Source organism: Neomonachus schauinslandi, chromosome 4 (assembly GCF_002201575.2).
Source record: "Neomonachus schauinslandi chromosome 4, ASM220157v2, whole genome shotgun sequence".
Classification (NCBI taxonomy): domain Eukaryota; kingdom Metazoa; phylum Chordata; class Mammalia; order Carnivora; family Phocidae; genus Neomonachus; species Neomonachus schauinslandi.
The window spans coordinates 20,299,398-20,325,535 of NC_058406.1; the positions used below are offsets into that span (position 1 = coordinate 20,299,398).

Here is a 26,138-nt window from a genome sequence, read left to right on the forward strand (position 1 = left end):
GCTGCCGCCGCCGCCGCCGCCGCCGCCGCCGCCGCCGCCGCCGCCGCCACCGCCGCCACCGCTTGCTTGTCCCTCAGACTGTCAGATAAAGCGGCGGGCCGGGCCGGCTGGGCGGTGAGCACGGCCCCGGCCGGACATGGCGGCGCTCTACGCCTGCACCAAGTGCCACCAGCGCTTCCCCTTCGAGGCGCTGTCTCAGGGGCAGCAGCTGTGCAAGGTGCGCGGGCTGGGGCGGCGGCCGGGAACTGGGACGCTAGAGGTGCGGCCCGGAGCCCCCTGTTCTGCGGGGCCGCTCGGCGGGGTCCCCCGGGCAGGGCGTGGCAGGCCCGCCTAGCTGAGGCGCCTCACCCGCTCCGCTGAGGGCCGGCGGGGCACGTGGGGGAGTCCCGGGCTCCGTCCAGGGCCCCGCGGCCGGCGTGTCCCGGTGCTTAGCAACCGCGAGGGATTGTTCTCGGACCCCTTGAGGTCAGGGGAGGGGACAGTGGGTCCCCTGCTTGCCCCCGACCAGACGCACCGAGATCCCTCCTGGGCTGGCTTCCCCGCCGTTGGTTGCAGACTGAGGGACCCCCCTACCCCGCCTGGTACTGAACTCCAGAGTTGGGTGCTGCCTGGGAGGAGAGTCTCCCAACTCGGGCGCCTCACGGGCACTTTCCAGCCAGTCTCAGAGTCGGATGTGGCGCGGCTTTATAGAAAAGCCTCACAAGCGCACGAAGCAAAAGGATTTTTCAGCATCCAGTTGGTGACCTTCGGTCCTGGCCCTAACCAGCTACTGTTTTTACTCCTGAAGATCCAAGTTCTTTTTTTCGTTTGAGGTGCTTCATCTTGCTTTGCCTATTTAAGTTAATAGAAGTGCTGTGAGGTGACAGTTAAAAGTCACCAAGGCGTCCTGAGATGGATTTTGAGATATTCCCAGATAATCCAGATTTTGTGCCTCTGATATGGGAGACTTTCAATAACTGTATGTCATCGTTGCCTCAAATGGCCATGACTTTGTCACTCTCTGTTTACCCTGTAGGAGAGAGCTCAGATGTTTGAGTGCTTTTTTTAGGCTTTGTATAAATACATATGTATATTTGAAATATATATATTGCTTTTAAGGAAGTTTCATATAGGTAAGCAATAATGATTTTAATTTAGCATTTTCATTTCACAAGTGAACCTGCTCAAAAATCAGACAATGGAAGCGGCAGAACTGAAACTAGAATCCAGGGCTTCTGATTTCCAGTCTGAGGCTTATTCATACATATTTTTGTTTTACAATTTATGACTAGTTCCATATAAATTTTCTTAATTCCCACATCAATGCAGGCCAGTGATGCCAATATTACAGAAGAGAAAAATAAGGCCCAGAAAGTTCAAGTGACTCACACAAGCGCAGTGGCTACGCTGGGAATAGTACCCAGGTCTTCTGCCTCCTACTGAAGGCTGTTTCCATTTCTGACTGCCTTTTAAAATTATATCCTCATTTCATTTCAGGAATGTCGGATTGCACACCCTGTTGTGAAGTGCACCTACTGTAGAACGGAGTACCAGCAGGAGAGGTACAGTTTTTGTTGACCATGGAAGATGTTAATAGGCTTTTTCCTCTTAAAATCGACAATTAGTTGCTTTTAACGGTACAGATCTGTAATTGAGTGCATTATACACAGATTCTGCAGTTTTATTATAACACATTGACGAATGCAAAACACACTTCTCGTTCCCTAGTTATCCATTGATTGCTTTAATTTTTAAAGTTACTTTTTTTTAAGATCCTTGATCGTTTTATATTGTGTTTATAATCTTTATGACACGAAGAAACCACAACAGTAAAACAATGAGCCTCATGTTTCAGTATGTTTATATTCAGAGCTTCAAGAATTTATAATCGAAAGGAAGATACTTTTAGAAATGTGACCATTCTGATAAGGGTTTGTTATTTTTTTTTTTTAATCTCCTTTTTTAAAAATGTGAAAAACATTTAGGTGTGAGTAAACACACATTTTTGGGAGACTTTCAATAGCAGCAAAGTAGTTTATTGGTGTAGTTAGTTCTGTGGGACTGCAACTATAATAGATCCTTAAAGCAGGGTGGGGTCTATTTGCTAGCTCACACATAGACCTAGAAACCTAATTTTAATCAGTCTTATTTCAGTTCTAGGAACATTTTCCCAAACATTTAATTATGGATATTTTCAAACCAGAAGTGGTTGAAAAAATTAGACAATAAACACTCATATACTCACCACTTAGATTCTACGATTTATGTTTACTGCATTTGCATTTATCCATTAGTGTATTAATCCATCTTATTTGTAATGCATTTTAAAGTTGTGGACATCAGTATACTTGATGCAAAACAGTTAAGCATGCATATCATTAACAAAATTCAACATTTATTTAAGGTCCTTTATTTATTTATTTATTTATTTATTTATTTATTTATATTTGAGATAGAGAGAATGAGAGACAGAGAGCACGAGAGGGAAGAGGGCAGAGGGAGAAGCAGACCCCCTGCTGAGCAGGGAGCCCGATATGGGACTCGATCCCGGGACTCCAGGATCATGACCTGAGCTGAAGGCAGTCGCTTAACCAACTGAGCCATCCAGGCGCCCCCAGGGTCCTTTTTTTTTTTAGAGATAAAATTTGTGCACAGTGAAATGCTCAAATCTTAAGTACATCATTCGATGAGTTTTGCAAACTGTGTACATCTGTGTAACCCCAAACCCTTTCAAAATAATAGAACATTATCATCACCCTAGAGAGTCCTCTCATGCCTCATCCCACTCAATCCCTACCCTTCTTGCCTCCCTCACACAACTACTGTTCTGATTTTCCTTTCCACCATGGATCAGTTTTACCATTTCATAGAAATGGAAACATATAAAACATCCTCTAGAAGCATTATGTTTTAGCTTTTACATTTGGGTCTGTGATCCATCTTGAATTAATTTTTGGGTGTGGGGGAGATATGAAGTTTGACCCTGAATTTGCACCATACATAAAAATTTATTGAAGATGGGGGTGCCTGGCTGACTTAGTTGGTGGAGTATGTGACTTTTGATCTCGGGGTTGTAGATTCGAGTCCCATGTTGGGTGTAGAATTTACTTAAAAAAAATTAAATCTTAAAAAAAAAATTGATTCAAGGGCACCTGGGTGGCTCAGTTGGTGTAGTGTCTGCCTTTGGCTTTGGTCATGATCCCCGAGTCCAGGGATCGAGATCCGCATTGGACTCCCAGCTTAGCGGGGAGTCTGCTTTTCCCTCTGCCTCTCACCCCCTTCGTGCTTTCTCTCTCACAAATAAATAAATAAAATCTTAAAAAGAATTAATTCAAGATGGATCATAGAAATAGTTTTTCTTTGTATGTTTTCTGAGATGTCAGGAGCATTTGTATATATATATATATATGTCCCACTTCTTCAGTAATAAATCTAAGCATAAACTCAAATGTTCAACATCACAGAATTGCTGATGTGAATCCTCTTTCTAAAAGAGTTTCCTTTAGGGGCACCTGGGTGGCTTAGTCATTAAGCGTCTGCCTTCGGCTCGGGTCATGATATCAGGGTCCTGGGATCGAGCCCCACATCGGGCTCCCTGCTCTGCGGGAAGCCTGCTTCTCCCTCTCCCACTCCCCCTGCTTGTGCTCCCTGTCTCTCTCTGTCTCTCTCTGTCAAATAAATAAAATCTTTAAAAAAACAAAAAAAAAGATGTTTTTATTTTTATCAGTACTTAGTTGTTAGAGAAATTGGAAGTATTGATAAAATAGTTGGTCATAGCATCTATTTCCTCACATCTGGGATTTTCATATGCTTTTACTTACGGAGGAGAGTGTAGACAGAGTAAAGTCAACGTGGATAGAATCTCTTAAGTTTGTATTCGAAACACATATACTTTATTTCTCACCTCAGGTTTCTCAGCTGTTTATCCAAATTGAGGAGAATTACTTCTAGTCCATTTCAGTCTAACATAATATTCTTTTGAGGGTTCTGTCCATATTTGATAATTTTGTTTAGTGATACTTGGAGATGTGATAATCTCTCCATTTTAACTAAAGTCTCATTTTATCTGAGCTAATAAAATTAGTAACCACAAAAGAATTAATAGAAGAGTTATTGGCCAGATACTCAACCTTCAGTTAACCAAGTATCCAGACCACATATCACCTTGGCACTTAGCAATGAGCAAATTCTGTGGGCTTAAGGAGGAATCAGTTTTCAGATGTTGTAAGTAAGACAGGTTTTTTCTTATAAAAACCTTGTGTCTCTTTTTTCCTTAACAGTAAAACCAATACAATATGCAAGAAATGTGCTCAGAATGTGCAGTTATATGGAACAGTAAGTAGGGTTTCTCTGTACCTAACAGTGAGTACTCAGGTCTCTTGGAACCTTATATTCTGTGGATTATTGATGTAATTACCATATTTTTATTAGAACTAGTTACGTGTAAATACTTTCTCCTTGAAGTTTATCTAGTGTTTGAGCTTTCGAGCTTAGCTAATATTTAGTATTGAGAAGGTCTGTGTTTATGTTCATGATGGCAGGATTGTCATTATAATTTTCCTTGAGACCTTCAGTAACCAGTATGAAAAGAGGACGGGAAAGATAGATCCTACAATGTGACTTCTTTGTTTGGTAACAGTTGACTGTTCATTTTGACGAATGAATTTTTGTCTCTCATCAGTGTTAGGGTTCTGGATACTATGTCCTTGCAGGGAATCTCCCAGCTTGTGATATGGTGATAATGGCAAAGAGGCCTTTTGAGAAATTTGGAAGCCCTTGCTGGTTTCTCCAAAGAACTGGTTCTGTTGAATTTCTCACAGAAGTCCCAGCGTATACACACGAATGGGGTTTTGTTATTTGCTCATTTATTTGTTTAAAAGTCAGTAGTCCTGTGCAAAAGAACACCTTATGCGTAGTGTCAGGAATTGGGCTTCATTTGATCGATGTAGAAGGAAATTTGTGAAGTCAGGAATACATTTTTACAATGCCTAATGAACTGTGTAATAGGAATGGTTGCTTTAAAAAATGCACTGGTATTTCATAATATACTCAGTTCACCCTTTTTCTCTCCTTAAGCCCAAACCTTGTCAGTACTGCAACATAATTGCAGCATTTATCGGCAACAAGTGCCAGCGCTGCACGAACTCGGAGAAGAAGTACGGGCCGCCATATTCGTGCGAGCAGTGTAAGCAGCAGTGTGCATTTGACAGGAAAGATGACAGAAAGAAGGTAAATCTCGGTGTTCTTGTTGACTTTCTTTTTCTTTCAGAGAAATTAAGGTGGGTCACTTGTGTCAAAAAGACATAAACAAGGGGTGCTTGCTGGGCTTGGTGGGGGGAGCATACAACTCTGGATCTTGGGGTTGTGAGTTTGAGCCCCATGTTGGGTGTAGAGACTACTTAAAAATAAAATCTTTAAAAAAAAAAAAAGAGGGGCGCCTGGGTGGCTCAGTCAGTTAAGCATCCGACTCTTAATCTCAGTTCAGGTCTTGATCTCAGGGTGGTGAGTTCAAGCCCTGAGTTGGGCTTGGTGCTGGGCATGGAGCCTACTTAAAGCCTACTTTTTTTTTTTTTAAGATTTTATTTATTTATTTGACAGAGGGAGACACAGCGAGAGAGGGAACACAAGCAGGGGGAGTGGGAGAGGGAGAAGCAGGCTTCCCACAGATCAGGGAGCCTGATGTGGGGCTCGGTCCCAGGACCCTGGGATCATGACCCGAGCCGAAGGCAGACACTTAACAACTGAGCCATCCAGGTGCCCTAAAGCCTACTTAAAAAAAAAAACAAAAAACACATAGGACAGAAAGGAATTCTCAGTTCCTTTTCTAGTTGCTATTGACCTTGAAGATTTTTGGACTTTGTTTTCTTCATTTGCTAAATGTGGACCATTTTATTCTTTTTTTTAAAAGTATATATATATTTTTAAGTTTGTTATTTATGTATGTATGTATGCAATCTCTACACCCAAGGTGGGGCCCGAACTCATGACCCTGAGATCAACAGTTGCATGTTCTTTTGACTGAGCCAGCCAGGCACCCCTGGAGCATTATATTCTAATATCTGTTGAGTTAGTATTTCATGAGAATCCGAATTACAGTGATCAATATCCCATATAAGTGAAGTGATGATTGGCAAAATTCTATTGAATTCTGTAAAGGAGAGATTTTAACTTAAGCAAGATACATGACCAGTTTCACTATCTGACTCTAATTATCTCTATCTGTTGAAATTAAAAGTCACAAGACGACATGGAGGAGAGCCCTATGTGGAGCGATGGGGCATTGGTAGAATAAAAGTGGTTTAGATTTGTTCTGTTTAAAACTCAGTGACCTCTGGGGGCACCTGGGTGGCTCAGTTGTTTAAGCGACTGCCTTCGGCTCAGGTCATGATCCTGGAGTCCCGGGATCGAGTCCCGCATCGGGCTCCCTGCTCAGCAGGGAGTCTGCTTCGCCCTTTGACCCTCCCCACTCTCATGTGCTCTCTCTCATTCTCTCTCTCTCAAATAAATAAAATCTTTAAAAAACAAAACAAAACAAACTCAGTGACCTCTGGCTGCACTTAGAATAAAACCCAAACTCCTTGCCTGGCCTGCATGGCCCATACTTGCCTCTCAGTCTCATCTGACCTCACACCTCCCACCCCTCACCTTGTTTCAGCCACATTGGCTGCCTTTCAGCCCTTCAAACATGCCCGTGTATTCCCACCTTTGTGCTAGCTGTCGTTTTGCCTGATACATCCTTCTCCAAAGCGTCTTAACTGGTTCCTCATGCTCAGATGCCACTTCTTCACAGAGACCCTTTACTAACTCACTCACTCACCCCTTATTGTATTACCCTGTTTTATTGTTTTCATAGCATGTAACATTGTGAGAAATTAATCTTGCTTTTTTGCTTGTTTGCCACCTCCACTAGAACATGAGCTCTGTCCATCTTGTTCTTTGCCACATTTCCAGTGGCTTGGCACATACTAAGTGCCCCCCCCATATATATTTATATATATATATACTTATATTGATAAAAGTTATAGTTTATTGAGAACTGTTTCCTCTACCTTTCAATTGTTTTACCAGAAATGGCCAAAATATTAATCTGAAATATATCTCCAGCTTGCTGTTATTTATTGAGAAAAAGTGTGCTTCTCATTTTCTACTTTTTAAAAAGTGACTGAAAAAGTGATTATTTTATATATCTTTTTAAATTGAGGTATAATCAACATACCTTATATTTCATATGTACAGCATAATGATTATAGATATTTGTGTATATTGGAAAGTGATCACAATAAGTCCAGTTAACGTCCATCATTATACACAGTTACAGAATTCTTTTTCTTGTTTTGTTTTTTTTTTAAGATTTTATTTATTTATTTGACAGAGAGAGATAGTGAGAGCAGGAACACAAGCAGAGGGGAGTGGGAAAGGGAGAAGCAGGCTTCCCGCAGAGCAGGGAGCCCGATCCCAGGACCCTGGGATCATGACCTGAGCCGAAGGCAGACGCTTAACGACTGAGCCACCCAGGCACCCCGAATTCTTTTTCTTGTGATGAGAACTTTTAAGATCTACTCTCTTAGCAATTTTCAAATATGCAATATAGTATTATTAACTATAGTCATCATATTGTACATTATATCCCCATGACTAATTATTTTATAACTAGAAGTTTATACTTTTTGACTACTTTCACCCATTTCACCTACCCCCCACTCCCCACCTCTGGCAACTATCAATTTGTTCTCTTCAATAAATGTTCTTTTAATGAAAGAATACAGTACAGAAACTTTTTCAGTGTCCAGAGCTACTTTTTGGAGATGCTTAGGCTTACAAGAGCTAACTCTTGCTAACCAAATTCATTATTTTACAATGGGAGGATATAACTCTCCAGTGACCAGATTATTCCTGCTTGCCAACCAGAGCACATTTTCTCTGAATCAAGATACTGGAGAAGCTGACTTAGGAATCAGGAGGTAGCATATAATAATAGTTGGAGTATAAGCTTTGCAGTCCCGTAGACCTGGGTTAGCTGAATGATCCTGGGCAAGTTACTTAATCTTATTATGCATCAGTTTCATCATCTTTCCAGTGGGAAATAACAGTAGCTGCTTCACAGGACATAGGGAGATTTAATTGAGGTAGAAGACTTGCCTAAGTTCACACACCTCATAAGTGGCAGAATTGGGACTTAACCCAGAGGTTCTAGCTCCCAGTACCTATATTCTGTAGTACCCATGTGCTGCATTCTCTTTTCTTTACCTTTGTCTTCTTGTCTTTCAGGTAGACGGGAAATTGCTGTGCTGGCTGTGCACACTTTCGTACAAACGGGTCCTTCAAAAGACCAAAGAGCAGAGGAAACATCTGAGCATCTCTTCCCGTGCCAGCCACCAGGAGAAGGAACAGTATAGTCGACTGAGTGGTGGCAGCCATTATAACAGGTAACCCCAAGATGCATATAAGATAGGACTGGAAGTATTGGTTGGTCAGGTAAAATACGCAATTAGCCATGGAGGATACCATTTGGTATACATTTTCCTAGTCTTTTCTCTCTAGTTACTATGCTTAGGAGGAATCTCCTTTACCATATTTTACAGTTCGTGTATCTTCCAAGTGCCAGAGAGATTTCCATAAGGTATCAGGATTTCCTGACTTGGTTTGTATTGTGTCTGAAAAGTTTGTGGAACTTGTTCTACTTTCCCTGTAATGTTCTTCTCACCTTTGGAATGGGTTATCTCCTTAAAAGTTTGGACATTTCACTTTCTGAGGCATGCAGCTTTTTTAATGCATATTTGGACAGGAGGTTGATAGATGTTCTAGGTTTGTCCGGGTGGGATCTAGTCAAAAAGATGTCCTTTCATTGTAGCCTTAGCTTCCTTTCAGAGTATCTGAGGTATTGTTAAGAGTTCTGGCTTCAGGGGCGCCTGGGTGGCTCAGTCGTTAGGCGTCTGCCTTCGGCTCAGGTCATGATTCCGGGTCCTGGGATTGAGCCCCGCATCAGGCTCCCTGCTCCGCAGGAAGCCTGCTTCTCCCTCTCCCACTCCCCCTGCTTGTGTTCCCTCTCTCTGTCAAATAAATAAATAAAATCTTTAAAAAAAAAAAGAAAAAGAGTTCTGGCTCTGGATTGAATCCCAACTCTGCCAGGTTCTCTGTGTGGGATCTTGGGCAAGCTTTTTTCATCTTTAAAATAGGGAAATAATAGTATTAACTCATGGAATTGTTGTGAAGATAAATTATATAGTGCATGCATAGTGATTAGTCTTATAACTGGCATATAGGAAGCATTCAATATATTTTAGTTAGTGTTTGTTATTGTTACCATTATGATTTTGTTTGTTCATTTAGCAAACATTATTAAGTACTCTCATGGGCCAATGACTCTGCTAGGAAGGCAGAGATGAATGAAAGAATCATGCTGCTCACCAAGAGTATGTAGTCTGGTAGGGAAGACAGACCTGTAATCAAATCATTGCAGTATAATTCGATGAGCATGAGAAGCATCAAGATACAGGCATGAGAGGCAGTAGTAATTAACTGCCTTGGGAAGTCAGGCAAGAGAGGCTCAGAGAAGAGCTGGTGTTGGAGCTGGTTTTTAGGATGAGTTGGAATCATCACAGAGGGAATGGGCAGAGGCATCCTAAGCTGAGGAAATAGCGTTTGTAGAGACATGGAGGGTGTGAGACCACATGAAATCCTGGGGAATTGCAAGTTCTTTTATGTTGCTGGACCTTATGTTTGAGAGCCAGGGAATGGGAGAAAAGGGGATTCTACAGACATGTTAAGGAGCATGAACCTAATCCTGGGGTCTGTAAAAAAATTAACCCTGATTACTGTGGAGAATACATTGGAAGAAAAAGAGACTGGGGGCTAGTTAAGCTTTTTTATGAGTCCAGGGTAAGAGATGTTAATATTAGAATCTCAACTGAGGCCATGGCACCAGAGATCAAAGAAGCAGATTCAGGAAGATAGTTTAGAGGGAGAATTATGAGAAATTTAGATAATTGATGAACAGGTAGAAGGGTAAGAGCTGGGTGAGTAAAGGATAATTCTCAGGTTTCTTACTTGGGTGAATAGGTAGATTCTTAACTGAGAGAGAATATAGGAAGAAGAGAAGTTCAGTTTTTAAAAGTTGAGTTTGTGGGGCGCCTGGGTGGCTCAGTCTGTTAAGCATCACCCTTCAGCTCAGGTCCTGACTCAGATCCTGGGATTGAGCCCCGCGTCAGGCACCCTGCTCAGCAGGGTGTCTGCTTCTCCCTCTCCCTCTGCTTCTCCCCTTCTCTCTGCTTCTCCCCCTGCTCGTGCTCTCTCTGTCTCTCTCTCTAATAAATAAATAAAATCTTTTTAAAAAATTAAAAAAAATAAAATGTTGAGTTTGGAGAATCAAGAAGAATTATTTTTTGGGAGCTTAGCCTAGAACTCACAAGAAAGGTTCAGATGTGGCCCATTGGTAGCACATAAGAGTCAGTGGGAATAGAAGTTGTTATCAAGCGTGTATTCCTGCTGCTCCACCCCAGACTTTAATTCAATAGGTTGTAGGATAGAGTCCGTGAATCTGCATTTGGGGAATACCATTTCCAACCCATATAATAAGTAGTTGTTAAAACCATGCTCTTGGATGATATAATTCAAGTTGGAGGCTGAGAACAGAACTCTAGAAGCACTCAAGAAAGATAGAGTGAGTATTTGTAAACCATGTATCTGATAAGGGGTTAATATAAAAAAAACATATGAAGAATTCATACAATTCAATACTAAAAAAAAAAAAAAAAATCCAATTTAAAAGTGGGCAAAGGACCTGAATAGGCATTTTTCCAAAGAAGACATACAAATGGCCAGTAGATACATGCAAAGGTGCTAAACATCACTAATTGTCAGGGAAATGCACATCAAAACCACAATGAGATATTACCTCACATCTTTTAGATGGCCATTATCAAAAAGACAAGAGGGGTACCTGGCTGGCTCAGTCGGTGGAGCATGTGACTCTTGATCTCAGGGCTGTGCGTTCGAGCTCCACTTTGGGTGTAGAGATTACTTTTAAAAAAAAGAGAGAGGAAAAGACAAATAACAAATGTTGGTGAGGTTATGGAGAAAAGGGAACCCTATACACCGTTAGTGGGAATGTAAATTGGTATAGCCATTGTGCAAAACAGTATGGTGGTTCCTCAAAAAATTAAAAACAGAACTACCATATGATCCGGTGGTCATTCCTGGGTATATATCCAAAGAAAATGAAATCGGTTATCTTGAAGAGATTATCTGTACTCCCATGTGCATTGCAGCTTTATTCATAATAGCCAAGAGATGGAAACAATGTAAATGATTTGCAATGAATGAATGGATAAAGAAAATGTGATATATATACATACACACAGGCATACTCTATGGTATCACTTCTATGTGGAACCTTTTTAAAAAGCCAATTTCAGGGGTGCCTGGGTGGCTCAGTTGTTAAGTGTCTGCCTTTGGCTCAGGTCATGATCCTGGGGTCCTGGGATTGAGCCCCGCATCGGGCTGTCCGCTCGGCGGGAAGCCTGCTTCTCCCTCTCCCACTCCCGCTGCTTGTGTTCCCTCTCTCGCTGTGTCTCTCTCTGTCAAATAAAATAAATAAATAAATAAATAAATAAATAAATAAATAAATAAATAAAAAGCCAATTTCATAGAAACAGAGATTGGAATCATGGTTGCCAGGGGCTGGGAAAGGGGGAAATGGGGAGATTTAGGTCAAAGAGTATATAAACTTTCAGTTCTAAGGAGAAAAAATTCCGAGGATCCAATGTACAGCAGAGTGATTATTCTTAATATGGTATTATATACTTGAAAATTGCTGAAAGTAGATTGTAAGCGTTCTTGCCGTTAAAAAAAGTTAACTATGTGACATGATAGATGTGTTAATTATCTTAATCTTGGTAATCATTCCTTGATATATGTGTGTATCAAACTGTCACGTTGTATACCTTACATGTATACAGTTTGTCAGTTACTGCTCAATAAAGTTGGAAGGGGGGGGAAGGATGGCATGGTCAGTGGTATCAAATATTGAAGAGATCAAGTAAGAAGGGGTCTTTCTTGAGGGTGAACTCATTGGGGCTAAAACTGATTTTTAGTGGTGGTGTGGGACTCAGATAGTAGATTCACAGAACTGTACTGAAGAAGAACTGGACAAAGAGTTCAACCTGGTATCCAGTCCCAGCTTCACCATTGACAAGCTATATATCTTTGGGTAGGTCAGTTAACCTCAATGAGCCTCAGTTTCTGCAGAGTAGAAATAGTACCTTGTAGGGCGCCTGGGTGGCTCAGTTGGTTAAGCGATTGCCTTCGGCTCAGGTCATGATCCCGGAGTCCCGGGATCGAGTCCCGCATCGGGCTCCCTGCTCGGCAGGGGGTCTGCGTCTCCCTCTCCCACTCCCCGTTTGTGTTCCCTCTCTCGCTGTGTCTTTCTCTGTCAAATAAATAAATAAAATCTTAAAAAAAAAAAAAAAAGAGTACCTTGTATATACCTCACAGAGTTGGAAATGCATATGAAACATTAAATGTAAAAGTTCTTTTTAAGGGGTGTCTGGCTGGGGGCGTCTGGGTGGCTCAGTCGTTAAGCGTCTGCCTTCGGCTCAGGTCATGATCCCGGGGTCCTGGGATCAAGCCCCACATCGGGCTTCCTGCTCCGCGGGGAGCCTGCTTTCCCTCTCCCACTCCCCCTGCTTGTATTCCCTCTCTCGCTGTGTCTCTCTCTGTCAAATAAATAAATAAAATCTTAAAAAAAAAAAAGGGGGTGTCTGGCTGGCTGAGTTGGTGGAGCATGCAACTCTTGATCTCAGGGTCATGAGTTTGAGTCCCACATTGGGGATGGAGCCTACTTAAAATTAAAAAAATTAAAAAGATTTTTAGAAAAGTACTTTTTAAACTATAAGATAGATTATACTTCTTATTAAAATTTTATTGACTCTGTTCCCATAGTTATTAATAAAGCAGGTAATATTTAATTAAAACTAAGAATTTTGGGGCCCTATGGAAGAGAGCTACCCATGCATCCAGGACCTATGAAATCAACACCTTGGTGGATTTTAATAATCAAGAATAGGGGCGCCTGGGTGGCTCAGTTGGTTGAGCGTCTGCTTTCAACTCAGGTCTTGATCCCAGGGTCCTGGGATCAAGCCCCACATCAGGCTCCTTGCCCAGCGGGAGGCCTGCTTCTCCCTCTCCCTCTGCCTGCCGCTCCCCCTGCTGTGCTCTCTCTCTCTCTGTGTCAAGTGAATAAGTGAAATCTTTAAAAAAAAAAAAAAATCAAGAATAATTAGCTCTTGTATGGAAGAGCTGTGATATCATGTTGGTCCCATTTAACAAACTTTTATTGTGATGTTTTATGAATCTTTTATTTCTAATATCTGTCTCTCTATTTTTGCATTAAAAGCCAGAAAACACTTTCTACATCTTCAATTCAAAATGAAATCCCAAAGAAAAAATCCAAGTTTGAGTCAATCACAACCAATGGAGACAGGTAAGCCAGTTGGTGTGTGTGCATGCTTCCGTTTGAGCTGCTGCATATACAGTTCCTGAAACAGGAATACATTCCAGGGTGTGCCTTAGACCTAGTCTAGGGTTGTTATTGAGTCTCTGAGGGTCATTACATTAGCCACTTGATATCTTATGAATAAGCAATGTCAATATTTGTTTATAACTAATCCTGTCTGTAAAAGACAAGCGCATGTAACTGGATTTAATAGCAACTGAATCCTGTAGTCCACAAATAACTCCTCCACACTAATTTTAAGAAGTCAGGAGTTGTATACTTTTCACTGTGATCTGTGCCTGTGGCCTCCTCCAGGCAGGGCAGGAGTTGGTCTTGAGAAGTGGAGCAGAGACCAGTTGGAGTTAAGACAGTATTGCTCAGGGGCGCCTGGGTGGCTCAGTCGGTTAAGCGGCTGCCTTCGGCTCAGGTCCTGATCCCAGGGTCCTGGGATCGAGCCCCGCATCGGGCTCCCTGCTCAGCGGGAAGCCTGCTTCTCCCTCTCCCTCTGCCTGTCTGCCTGTCTGCCTACTTGTACTCTCTCTCTCTAATAAATAAATAAAAATCTTTAAAAAAAAAAAAAGACAGTATTGCTCAGTCTGTGAGGGGTAATCAGTGCTTCCTTAGCCTGCAGAAAGCCCAATGCAGATACTCAATCAGCAGAGAACGAGATGCATTTAAATATTTTTACTACTTTTTAAACCTGTCTAAATACATATTTTTATTTGCTTTCCCTTCTCCTGAGTGCTGCTTCCTCTTGCAGGCTGCTTTGTCCTAATGTGTAGAGTGCCCCATTCGTGTTGGTGCAGTGTTGCTTCCCAGCCAAGCCTTGGGGCCACCCATTTTCCTGTTTCTGCAGGCCGAGGCATCCTGAAGTGAGACAGTGACATACTCTTCCCCAAAATCCTTGGAATCATTTCCATTCTGAAAACGCCCAGTATAGGTTCTCCCTCCCAGCCAGTGGTGGATATGGGAGTAGATTAGCATGTAGGCTTACCAGGGCTGAATTTCAATTAAGGAGCACAAAGCATCTGTGAAATGTATTCTTTCCTGTTACCTTTTTTATTAACTTGATTTCAGATTCTACAGGGTGTCTTTTTTTTTTTTTTTTAAGATTTATTGATTTATTTGAGAGAGAGAGTGCGCGAGGTGGGGAAGGGCAGAGGGAGAGAATCTCCAAGCAGACTCCCCACTGAGCGCAGAGCCCAACACAGGACTCTATCCCACAACCCGTGAGATCATGACCTGAGCCGAAACCAAGAGTCAGACGCCCAACTGACTGAGCCACCCAGTCACCCCTCACTTTGAAAACATTCTGACAAGCCTTTTTTTTGATGTCCTTTTGTAATGTCATGCAAACCCCCAGTTTTTTTACTGATTATCTATCTTGAATTCAGTTCTATACCAGATGTTAATGGTCTCGCTTCTGAGCTGTCTGTTGTAGCTGTCTCCCCATTTTCAGTTGATCGCAGACTACTTTCCTGGCCCTACTTTAAAAATATCCATATATGCTCTTGTCCTTTCATTGTTATCCCCTCTTGTCTTCTGAAGGCTGCTCTCTAACAACTTTCCATTCACCTTGCTGTTCTACCACATTCTCCTCTCTTAGTTTTTAAGTTTTGAGGCATATTTGATTTTTTTTCTCCTTTTTTTCCTTTTCCATTAGCCTTCTGTATCATACAGAGAGAATACATCACATTAGGTTTTGGTTTGTTTTTGTTTTTAAGATTTTATTTATTTATTTAAGCGAAAGAGAGTGTGCACGAGCAGGGAGAGGGGCAGAGGGAGAGGGAGAGAGCCAAGTAGACTCCCCAGTGAGCATGGAGCCTGACATGGGGCTCCATCCCAGGACCCCGAGATCATGACCTGAACCGAAGTCAGATGCTCAACCAACTGAGCCACCCAGACATCCCTAGGTTTTTTATAAAACCTTTTCTCAAATAATTTTATTTTTAATTTTTTAAATAGATTTTTATTTATTTATTTGGCGGGGGGAGGAACAGAGGAAGTGGGAGAGAGAGTCTTAAGCAGACTCTGCACTGAGTGCAGAGCCTGACACGGGGCTTGATCTCATGACCCTGAGATCACAACCTGAGCTGGAATGAAGAGTCAGACGCTCAACCAACTGTGCCACCCAGGTGCCCCCTCAGATAGTTTTATACTTCTAAAATGCCTTTGTCTTTTTTTTTTTAGTATCCTGCAGAATTCACAGCTTCCCTCTAATATTTTCTAGTTTCTTGAAATTGTAGCAAAAACTTTTCAATTGAAGGAAAATCTGAGTTCATGTCTAGCTTTTCTTCCCAGAGAAAATGTACCAGCTACTTTTTTTATCATATTTGTTTGTTGTTCTGTTGGTAATAAAAAAGCACTCTCAACATTGGGTGATGCCCAGGCACACCTTGTGGTTTATTGTTCTAAAGGACATTCTTTTCCTTTCCTCGTAGGTTTTTTTTTTTTTTAAGTCTAACTTTTTTTTTTTTTGAAAGATTTTATTTATTTATTTGATAGAGACCCAGCAAGAGAGGGAACACAAGCAGGGGGAGTGGGAGAGGGAGAAGCAGGCTTCCCACTGAGCAGGGAGCCTGATGCAGGGCTCGATCCCAGGACCCTGGGATCATGACCTGAGCTGAAGGCAGACGCTTAACGACTGAGCCACCCAGGCGCCCCTTTTTTAAGATTTTATTTTTAAGTTGTCTCTATGCCCAGCATGGGGCTTGAACTCACAACCCTGCGATCAAGAGTCACACACTCCACTGACTGAGCCAGCCAGGCGCCCCTCCTCATAGTTTTATTTCATTCTCCATTTGAAATATCCCTGAAAGAGTAGACTTACTGGGGCGCCTGGGTGGCTCAGTTGGTTAAGCGACTGCCTTCGGCTCAGGTCATGATCCTGGAGTCCCGGGATCGAGTCCCGCATCGGGCTCCCTGCTCAGCGGGGAGCCTGCTTCTCCCTCTGACCCTCCCCCCTCTCATGTGCTCTCTCTCTCATTCTCTCTCTCAAATAAATAAATAAAGTCTTAAAAAAAAAAAAAGGGTAGACTTACTTTGTGTGGCCTTTGAGGACAGACCCAGGGCCAAAGGGTAGGAATGACAGGGAGACAGGTTTTGGCTTACCCTGAGGAGGATTGCTCTTATATTAAAAGGTTTAGAAAAAGGGTGCACCTGGGTGGCTCAGTTGTTAAGCGTCTGCCTTCGGCTCAGGTCTTGGTCCCAGGGTCCTGGAATCGAGCCCCGCATCGGGCTCCCTGCCTGGCGGGAAGCCTGCTTCTCCTCTCCCACTCCCCCTGCTTGTGTTCCCTCTCTGCTGTCTCTCTCTCTCTGTCAAATAAATAAATAAAATCTTAAAAAAAAAAAAAAAAAGGTTTAGAAAAGACAAGCTTCCTAGAGAAGTAGTGAGTTCCCTGTCATTGGAGATATTTGAAAAGAGACTGGATCTAATTTTCTGCCTTCCTAACCTAGCCGTCTGTTTTCATTTGATTTCCAGCAGTTCTTATTAATCAGAAGTTAGAGAGCTAGAAAGGTCAGGCCCTAACACAGGATAGACACAACTGGTTTTGTCAACAATGTATTGGTATGGGAAGAATCCTCTCTTAAGAAGCAGGTAGAGAAGAACATTAGGAGCTTTTGGGACCACAAGATTTATATTAGCCCATTACTCTGTTTCATTTGTCATTCTAGTTACGGGCTTAAGTAAATTCTCTTGGATTGAGGGAAGACAGTCCCTTGGCAGGTGTTGAAATTGGTGGAGACTTTGATGGGTTCTTTCAGTATTTTCTCCTGCGTGCCTTGTTTTATTATATGGCATTTACTTTTTTGTTACCCAGTAATTCTGCATATTCATCAGTTATAAAAGCAACGGGTCCATTCTTCTGACATGCTTCATGTGGACCAAGAGAGAATATTCTTATCAATGGACTGTGTCTTCTAGCCATAGAATGTTTGACTTGCTAACTCTGAGGATGTCCAGTGATTCCACTTGCTATTTGGAGTTTCTACCTGTGTAGAGAAATGCTGGTTATTAGATGTAGTTCAAGATGGAGGAACGAACCAACAGCAAGGGGGACCTAGAGTCATTGCTCTATTGATGTAGGGAGCTAGGAATCAATATTCCAGTGTCTGCTTCGGAAGAACAGGTTTGTGTTTTACTTTAAAGGTTGCCTTGGGAAGAGTAAGAGCTTTCTTTGGGAAATCTCTAGAGAAGGGCAGGATTTGACTCTCATGGCAATGATTCCTTAACTTGTTTTGGGTGTAAGACATCTCTGACCAACCAGGGAAAGCTGTGGATCCTCATCCTAGAAACCACCCATTGTATGTATACACCGAATTATACATACAATTTCAGAGGGTTACAGATTCCCGGGAGCTGGGCCTGGTTAGAGGACTCTGCTAAGAGGACAGAGTTCACCTGGCACTTTGAAAAAATGAAGTGCTCAGGTGCTGTTATTGAGAAGAATCTGTTGAAAACCCAGGTTGTGGTGTGACTCTGGAATTTGCCACCTCTTTGTGTCTTTTCTAACTAAATATCATTGAATTGTTGTTATTGGAAGTCGTGGTCAACAGGCCAGTTGCAGTGTAGGGGAAGTTGGCTTCCTTCCTATTAATTTCATCTTTTTGGGGCACCTGGGTGGCTCAGTCAGTTAAGCGTCTGCCTTCGGCTCAGGTCGTGATCCCTCGAGTGCCAGGATTGAGCCCCACGTCGGGCTCCCTGCTCAGTGGGGCTTGAAGTCTGCTTCTCCCTCTGCCTGCCGCTCCCCCTGCTTGTGTGCGCTCTCTCTCTCAAATAAATAAAATCTTTAAAAGAAAATTTCATCTTTTTATAATTTTTAGAAGGGACTGACTGCTCCTGGGATGGAATGCAACAGCTTCTTTCTTTTTTTTTTTTTTAAGATTTTTTTAATTTATTTGAGAGAGAGAATGAGTGGGGGGAGGGACAGAGGGAGAGGAAGAAGCAGACTCCCCACTGAGCAGCGGCCCAACATCAGATGCTTAAACCGGCTGAGCCACCCAGGCGCCCCTAGGCAGCAGCTGCTTAGCAGCTGCACCACATCATGGTGCTTTGGGGCAGAAAATAAAGAACCAAAAGATGAGCTCTGTGGGGAGTTTTAAAAGAAAAATATGTGAGCTAACAATTGGTAATTTATCCAGATTCTAGGAAAATGAGTTAGTCACAAAAAATTGACTGTTCCACCCATAAATAATTGGGAATCTTCAATACACCTGAAACAAAACGTCCTTGACTCTTGGGGAATGCATTTGTTTTCATCTTGAATGTGAGAGGAGATGCTGCAGAAATGCTCTGGGTTGTGGTTTGGTTGGTATAGTTATCTCATGATCACCTTGCCTGTGCAGTTTAGCAAATGCTATTGAGTCTGGCATGTATGGAGCATTGTGCTTACTGCTGGGAATTCAAATAGTTGTTCTTACCCTTGAGCTTGTAGTCAGGTGGCCTCTGGTGTGTCCTCAAGTAGAAAAAGGTTCGTCCCTCCAAGTTATGATTTTTTTCTCCTCCATGTTTCTACTCAGCTTTTCCCCAGACCTGGCTCTGGACTCACCGGGCACTGACCACTTTGTCATCATTGCCCAACTGAAGGAAGAAGTGGCCACTCTGAAGAAGATGCTGCATCAAAAAGATCAAATGATTTTAGAGAAAGAGAAGAAGGTACAGTTTTGTTAATGCCTCTCAGGCTAGAATGATGCAAGGGTAAGCATGGGGTACCATAGGGCATGGTGCCAACTCTTGTTTAACTGATTTTTATTTGGTACTGGCCACTGATGCTTTGAGAGATCCAGTGGCAAGGTTGGGCTATCCTGGGAGAGGCTTACTGTCTGCCAAGATGACTCATGAGCTGGTATTACCATGGTGAATCTACCTCGGTCAGGTGCATTTAGCAAGTTGATTTTTCTCAGCATTCAGAGGGAGCTTCCACTTCTCAGGGAGGACTCCTGTTAACCAGGCTTACAGAGGTGATGTGTAAAACTACAGTGCCCCTCTTAATTCATAGTGGGGCATAACTGACTCTTGCTCTTCTCAGCATGAGCTGCTTTGGAAGGTTGCAATCAGAAGGTGCCGAATGAGCATGGAGTCAGGACAAGAGGAGGTAGTTGTGTAATTGGAATTCTTAATGCTCTCAAGCTAAGAACCTCATGTCTCCATCTCTATTATTGGGATGGCCATGTCTGTGGGACAGTAATACTCAAAATATGTGGGCCAGGTCTGTCTCCTTCCTGGACTATGTTCAGGTAGGCCTTCCTCCATGACTAGTAGGTCACTTTGCTTCTATTACTGACAGTTCCCTTCCTGAGTGACCCACTCTTTAAACACATTAACATCTTCAGTAAAGTCTTACTCTGGTCTAACAGCCCCCCTCTTTAAGGGAACTTTTTACATCCTTCTTCTGATTCAGGTCTATTTATCTTATTTTTAGGTTCTTAAAGAGTATCTCATTTTTGTCTTAATATATTAATAACAATAATAGCTAACTTTTATTGGATACTTAACTATGTGCCTGACTTCTGTGTGCTTTCTATGTATTAACTCATTTATCTTCATAATAGCCCTTTGAGAGAGGAATCACTGTTATCATCGTGTCACAGATAAAGAGAGCCTCCAATATTTTTCCTTTTAGGCTTTCATTCCCTTCTTCTAGTTGTGTTTTTTTCCCTGAGGCTGTATGTTTTTTTTGTGCCAAGTTTGGAGTGCTAGGTTTCATTGTGAATGGCTAACAAAGGCATTTATAACGTTAAAATATTCATATGCCTTCTTTCCATCTAATTTTGACCTCATTTTACAGATGAGGAAATGGACCCAAAGATATTAAATGATGTACCAAATCACACAACTAGTAAATGGTGTAGTTAACTCAAGTCTTTCTGATTCTGCTGTTCTTTCTACTAGCCTGTGCTTTCTTCTGCCAGGAAGGTGGAGATTCATGGAGAGAGACCAGTATTTTTTCCACTTTACTACATGACTATTGGATGAAAGCAGACCCAAGTATATCTTCTTCATGGACTAGATTAGAATGGTACATAAAAGGATTTTGCAAAATAGAGATAAAATGAACATTTGTTTCTACTGCTTTGCAAAGTTTGGGTTTTAGAAGGAGCAAAAACAAATAGGAGATTGTTTCTCATCACTTTCAGAATCAAGGTCACACTCCTTGGCTTGGAACACAGGCCCTTCTACATCATGCCTGCCTATCTGTAGCATCATCTCCTGCCATTCTCCATGCTCATCAGTCCTTCGAACAAGCTGTCAGTGACTTCATACTGCCTGGGCTGTGCCCACACAGTTTCCTTTGTTTGGATGCCCTTCTCCCTACCTTGTGTGCCAGCTGTAGCTCATGTCCCTCAAAACTCAGCTCACACATCACTTCCCTGACGTAGATTTCTCTTCTCTTCTTGAATAGCATAGTCAATAGAAGAAGGCCTGGGGTTTGAATTCTAGCTCTGCCACTTGCTAACATGTATGATCTTGGCCATGTTACTTAGCCCTTTCTAAGGCTTGGTTTTCCCATCTATAAAATAGGAAGAATAATATTGCCCCCCCCCAAATGTTTATCATAGGATTGAATGAAAAAATAGAATCAAACAGTTTGGGTCACCTGGCTTGCTCAGTTGGAGGAGCATACAGCTCTTGATCTTGGAGTTCGGAGTTAAGCTCCATGCTGGCTATAGAGATTACCAAACCAAACCAAACTAAAACAAAAACCATCATGTACACACACACACACACACACACATATAGAGAGAGAGATTACTAAAAAACAAAAACAACTATATACATATATATATATATATATGTTCAAACAGTTTGCCTGGAACAGGGTTAAAAATTCAATAAATGGCAATAGCTGTTATTCTCCTGGCTTCTCTCAAACCATCAGTCATATTGTATTATAATCACTGATTTATTTGGAGGATTATTGGCATGTATTAAATACATAAAATCTTTATTTTTTTAAAATTTTTTATTGTTATATTAATCCCCATACATTACATCATTAGTTTTAGATGTAGTGTTCCATGATTCATTGTTTGTGCATAACACCCAGTGCTCCATGCAGAACGTGCCCTCTTTAATACCCATCACCAGGCTAACCCATCCTCCCCCCGCCGCAGAACCCTCAGTTTGTTCTTCAGAGCCCGTCGTCTGTCATGGTTCGTCTACCCCTAAATCTTTATTTTTTTTTTAAGATTTACTTATTTATTTGACACAGAGAGAGCACAAGCAGGCAGAGCGGCAGGCAAAGGGAGAGGGAGAAGCAGGCTCCCCGCTGAGCAGAGAGCCCAACGCAGGGCTCATAACCTGAGCTGAAGGCAGATGCTTGACCACCTGAGCCACCCAGGCACCCCAATATATAAAATCTTTAAAACCTGCCGGTGAGGGGCGCCTGGGTGGCTCAGTCGTTAAGCATCTGCCTTCGGCTCAGGTCATGATCCCAGGGTCCTGGGATTGAACCCCGCATTGGGCTCCCTGCTCGGCGGGAAGCCTGCTTCTCCCTCTCCCACTCCCCCTGCTTGTGTTCCCTCTCCAGCTGTCTCTCTCTCTCTCTGTCAAATAAATAAAATAAAATCTTTAAAAAAAAAAAAAACCTGCCAGTGATGATGTATCAGAAATGATATGTCAGGATTTTGTATAATTTTCAGGAAATCTTTAGAAAAAACAGGATGCAGAATCCCCTGGCTTTGATATAGTTATGGATCTTCAGGAGAGCCCTGGATTTCATTCATTTGGGAAACCATTTAGTTCTTTGGTACGAGAACATTTTTCGTTGCTCAGAGATTTCTTCTGGTCACTCTGCCTTTTTTTCCCCCCTCAGATCACAGAGTTGAAGGCTGATTTTCAATACCAAGAATCTCAGATGAGAGCCAAAATGAACCAGATGGAGAAAACCCACAAAGAAGTCACAGAGCAATTGCAGGTGAGTCTGCTTATTTTATGTGATAACCCTGGTGTATGTAGCTGATTGTATTTTCAAGTGATTATCTCTTAGATTTCTTTATTCTCAGGGTATTGACAAATTCACATTAATTGACCTTATAGCTATCTTTTATTGTTTCACTGTTGGGTGTGTTCTGATCTTTTTCCCTCAGAAACAGTGGCAGTAATAAATGTGTGTTTTGATTTTTGGATAAGCCAGATGTGATTCCAGATGTGTGGATTATGAATTCTGTTTATCCAGCACATTAAGGCACTCCACGGTTTGTTTGTGTTGCACAAAGCACCCTTTTGTAACTGTGGATCCCAGGAGATTGAAGTGTGCTGATTAACCTCCAGCAAACACTATCTTCCCCTGAACCAAGCCCTAGAGCTTTCTGTTGTTTTCTGCCTCTAGAACTTGTTCTCTTCCTGACCCTCTACATTGTATGCCTTAGCATCTGCATGAAAAACATGTCCTGTCCTGTTAAAACATCCTCCTTTCACTGAATTTTTTTGTTTAGGCCAAAAACCGAGAGCTCCTGAAGCAGGCAGCTGCCTTGTCCAAGAGCAAGAAGTCGGAGAAATCAGGAGCTATAACCTCTCCATGAGAGACCATAAGGAGGCTCCCAGTCAACAGCACAGGGGTTCCTGGGTTAGGATTGGTGACCTGGCTGTTCTCTGGGAATTGCAAGCTTTCTTAAGAAATCTCTATTTTATTATAGTTATCCTTCTTTGTGGGATCGCAGTGGGCTGAATGGAAACACCTGGTTTGTGCTGTGTCATGACTGCATGCTTGGATGTTTGGGGTTCCAAGCTCTTTGTCTCATACTTTCACTCTTTCCCTCCCTTCTCCCGCGCCCCCCCCCCCCCCCCCGACCGACTACTCTCTGTCTCTCCCTTTTGGTACTATTCTTTGTGTGTGTGTGGTGGTCACTGCTCAGTGTTATGTGCAGAATGATTTTTGTTTGTTTGTTTTTTTGTCCATCATTGCATCCTGCCATACCCATGAGCAAATTGTTTGGCATTAATCACATATCACTGCCACCCTCTGAACTTTGAAAACTGCCACCTTAAGACTTGGTACAATGGAAGAGGCTTTCTCTCTCCAGTAAACCTTTTGCTTCAGGGTATACTCTTGGGTTTTTTTTCCAGGTATATTATGTATGAACTTTGTACTATGTATAGCCAGAGTTTTATTTATTTTTTAAAAAAAGAAACTTTTTCTTGATAAAGGAATAATGGTAGCCTAGCTTGTTCTTCTTGTAAAAGTGATGCCTCTTAAAAAAAAAAAGTTCTACTCTCTACCTTTTAGTAAAGGAATAAGACCTTTTCTTGTTACCTTGGAGTCTTAAAAACTGATTGCTGAGGTGAAACAATTCAATGCATCAGTATGGAGTTAAGTGCCTTTTGGAGGATTTCTTGGAAGAGCATTTAAGAAGAAGCTACTTAAGGGAGGTAGCAAAGATTTGAACAGTCTGTCTTTTTAAGTAAGGGCAGAAAGAAAGGTTGTCCAGGTTTTACTGGACATTGCCCTCCCCTACCCCTTTCTTGATTGTTTTATGTGACTGATTTTAAATTCTCACACTGCCACTTCTTTTTTAAAAAAAAAAAAATACCTTTTACTTATATCATTTGTTATATTGGGCCATTGTCAGAGAACATTTTTTAAAAAATGAGCAGATTCAAAATGGGATAATATTTGAACTACAGAGCATTTTGAGAGTCAGTATGAGCTGCTCAAGTATGGACTCTGAATCTGATTTTGAGAAATGGTATCACTGTACCTTCTCCCCACTCCTCCTCATTCACACCAGCCTGCACACTCCTTGCTTTGAATGGAAATGTATTGAAAACAGGGCTTGTCAGAAGCAGCTTGGCCTCAGCCAGAATTGTTTGTGTCCTATTTTCCCTTCTTGACCCAATAGGCACATGGATTTACTTTTCCAGGAGAGGAGATAGATTTGCACTTCCAGTCATTCTCTCAGGTCCTGTATGGGATGTTTGTGAAAGAAATGAGAGATGTGTAATGTCCCATGAAACACAGTAAAATCAACTACCTTGGAATCATTAATGGAGAGGGGGGGGGTACTGGGGCTAGAGGTAACCATGAGGGCAGATGACCTTTGTACCTCAGTGTACCAAAATTGTAAGCAGTCAGTTTAACTTGCTAGGCATTTCCTAAGGCAAATGCTTATAATTTGTGATAACATTCTCACAAGTGGAGCCATGCACAGAATTGGACGGAGATGTGGAAATGGGTGGCTTCTTTCCGAGAAGAGAAACAATGGACCATGTTGCTTCTATCTCACTCTAGTAGGGGAGGTCATTTTCCCTTCTACGCAGGGGAAATGGCAGTGCTAAATAGTTTTGTAACTTTTTGAATGAGAAACTTTTAGGTAAAGATAAACTGTCAGATAATATTTTTCAGATGCATTTACGTTTGACTATGGGGGGAAAAATTGTGAAAAACGTTACAGTCATGGTTTTTTGGTTTTTTTTAATTTGGAAGACTTGAGAAATTCTGTTTCATGAAGTGATAATATAAAAACACTTAGTTTTATACTAAATCTTTTTTTAAGGTCTTGGCATTTAATATAAAGCAGATTCACACATTTTCTAACTTTCCACAAGTTCCAAAAAGTGAAGGAAGAACCCTCAGTCTTGAAATTTTGGTTTTTAAAAATCATGACACTGTTTTACCATGAAATTGAGTAGCTAACTTTTGGTAACACCTTTTGTTCATTTGTATGTTTGTATAATGGACATTTTGAAACACAGGAATGTTTTGGTTTGTACAAACTTTGAAAAATGTGTGTTAATAAAAATTCAAATTGACTCAAGTATAATTGTTGGGTGATTGATTGACTGACTGATTGCTGGTTTACCACCAATGGACATATCCCATGATGCCCTTCAGCCTAGAAAACATTTTGCCTTGCTTGTAGACTTAAACAATTAAAAGCCTAACTGTGGTAATAGGGAGTTTCATATCCATCAGAGAATAAACTCATTCTCTTTTTTCTTCTATTACTTTATTTTCCAATTTAAGTGCTTGCTTTGTTATAAACACTGTGCCAGGCAATGAGGATACAGAAGTGAAGAAGATTGATAAAGTTACTGTCCTCATGGGCTCCCATTTAGTGAAATATTGGACACCACCATTGTTTCTTGATTTTGTATTTGCCATTATTTTTCAAAATATAATACAGGATGAATCTTTATAAGGTATGAGTGAAAGGATTTTGAGATACCATCTCAGGAAGGAGAGGAATGTATTAGTTTGAAACTTTGGTACTGGTAGGTTTTAAAATTAATAACGGGTGCCTCTCAGACATTGTCACTGTCACATCCTGGTCATTCTATTCCATAGACTCAATGACAACTTACTTTCTCTAAATTGAAGACAGTTTTATTTTGTAGGTACCATGGTCTGAATGTTTGTGCCCCCCCCCCCAGTTGATATGTTGAAATCTTAATTCCAAAGATGATAGTGTTAGAAGGTGGGACCTTCCTTTGGAAGGTGCTTAGGCTCTGCCTTCATGAATGGAATTAGAGATACCTTGCCTCTACCACTATGTGAGGACACAGCCAGAAGGTAAGGACTGTAGACCAGAAGAAGGCCATCACTAGAACATAATGATGGTGGCACCTTGATGCTGGCACCTTGATCTTAAACTTCCCAGCCTCCAGAACTCTTGAGAAACAAATTTCTGTTGTTTATAAACAATGCAGTCTGTAATATTTTGTTAC

The 26,138-nt window shown here is 41.7% G+C and overlaps 1 protein-coding gene across 3 annotated transcripts; it reads left to right on the forward strand.

Moving 5' to 3' along the window:
• Positions 1 to 6: 6 nt before the first annotated feature.
• Positions 7 to 25,222, forward strand: FAM76A (family with sequence similarity 76 member A). 3 transcript variants are annotated; one of them, XM_021683607.2, is made up of 9 exons: positions 7 to 217; positions 1,477 to 1,541; positions 4,260 to 4,314; positions 5,056 to 5,208; positions 8,248 to 8,405; positions 13,373 to 13,459; positions 18,992 to 19,127; positions 22,288 to 22,389; positions 22,910 to 25,222. In XM_021683607.2, exons 1-9 carry the CDS (start codon positions 137 to 139, stop codon positions 22,994 to 22,996), a joined length of 924 nt encoding a protein of 307 aa, XP_021539282.1. In that variant the 5' UTR covers positions 7 to 136; the 3' UTR covers positions 22,997 to 25,222. The 3 variants fall into 3 exon arrangements, with proteins under 3 accessions (XP_021539282.1, XP_044769852.1, XP_044769853.1); XM_044913917.1 differs by lacking the exon at positions 13,373 to 13,459; XM_044913918.1 differs by lacking the exons at positions 5,056 to 5,208; positions 13,373 to 13,459.
• Positions 25,223 to 26,138: the final 916 nt, after the last annotated feature.

Coding starts and splice junctions, on each gene's coding strand:
- FAM76A (XM_021683607.2), top strand. CDS start 137: ATGGCGGCGCTCTACGCCTGCACCAAGTGCCACCAGCGCTTCCCCTTC. Junction 218..1,476: donor AGGGGCAGCAGCTGTGCAAG/GTGCGCGGGCTG, acceptor ATTTCATTTCAG/GAATGTCGGATTGCACACCC. Junction 22,390..22,909: donor AAGTCACAGAGCAATTGCAG/GTGAGTCTGCTT, acceptor TTTTTTGTTTAG/GCCAAAAACCGAGAGCTCCT.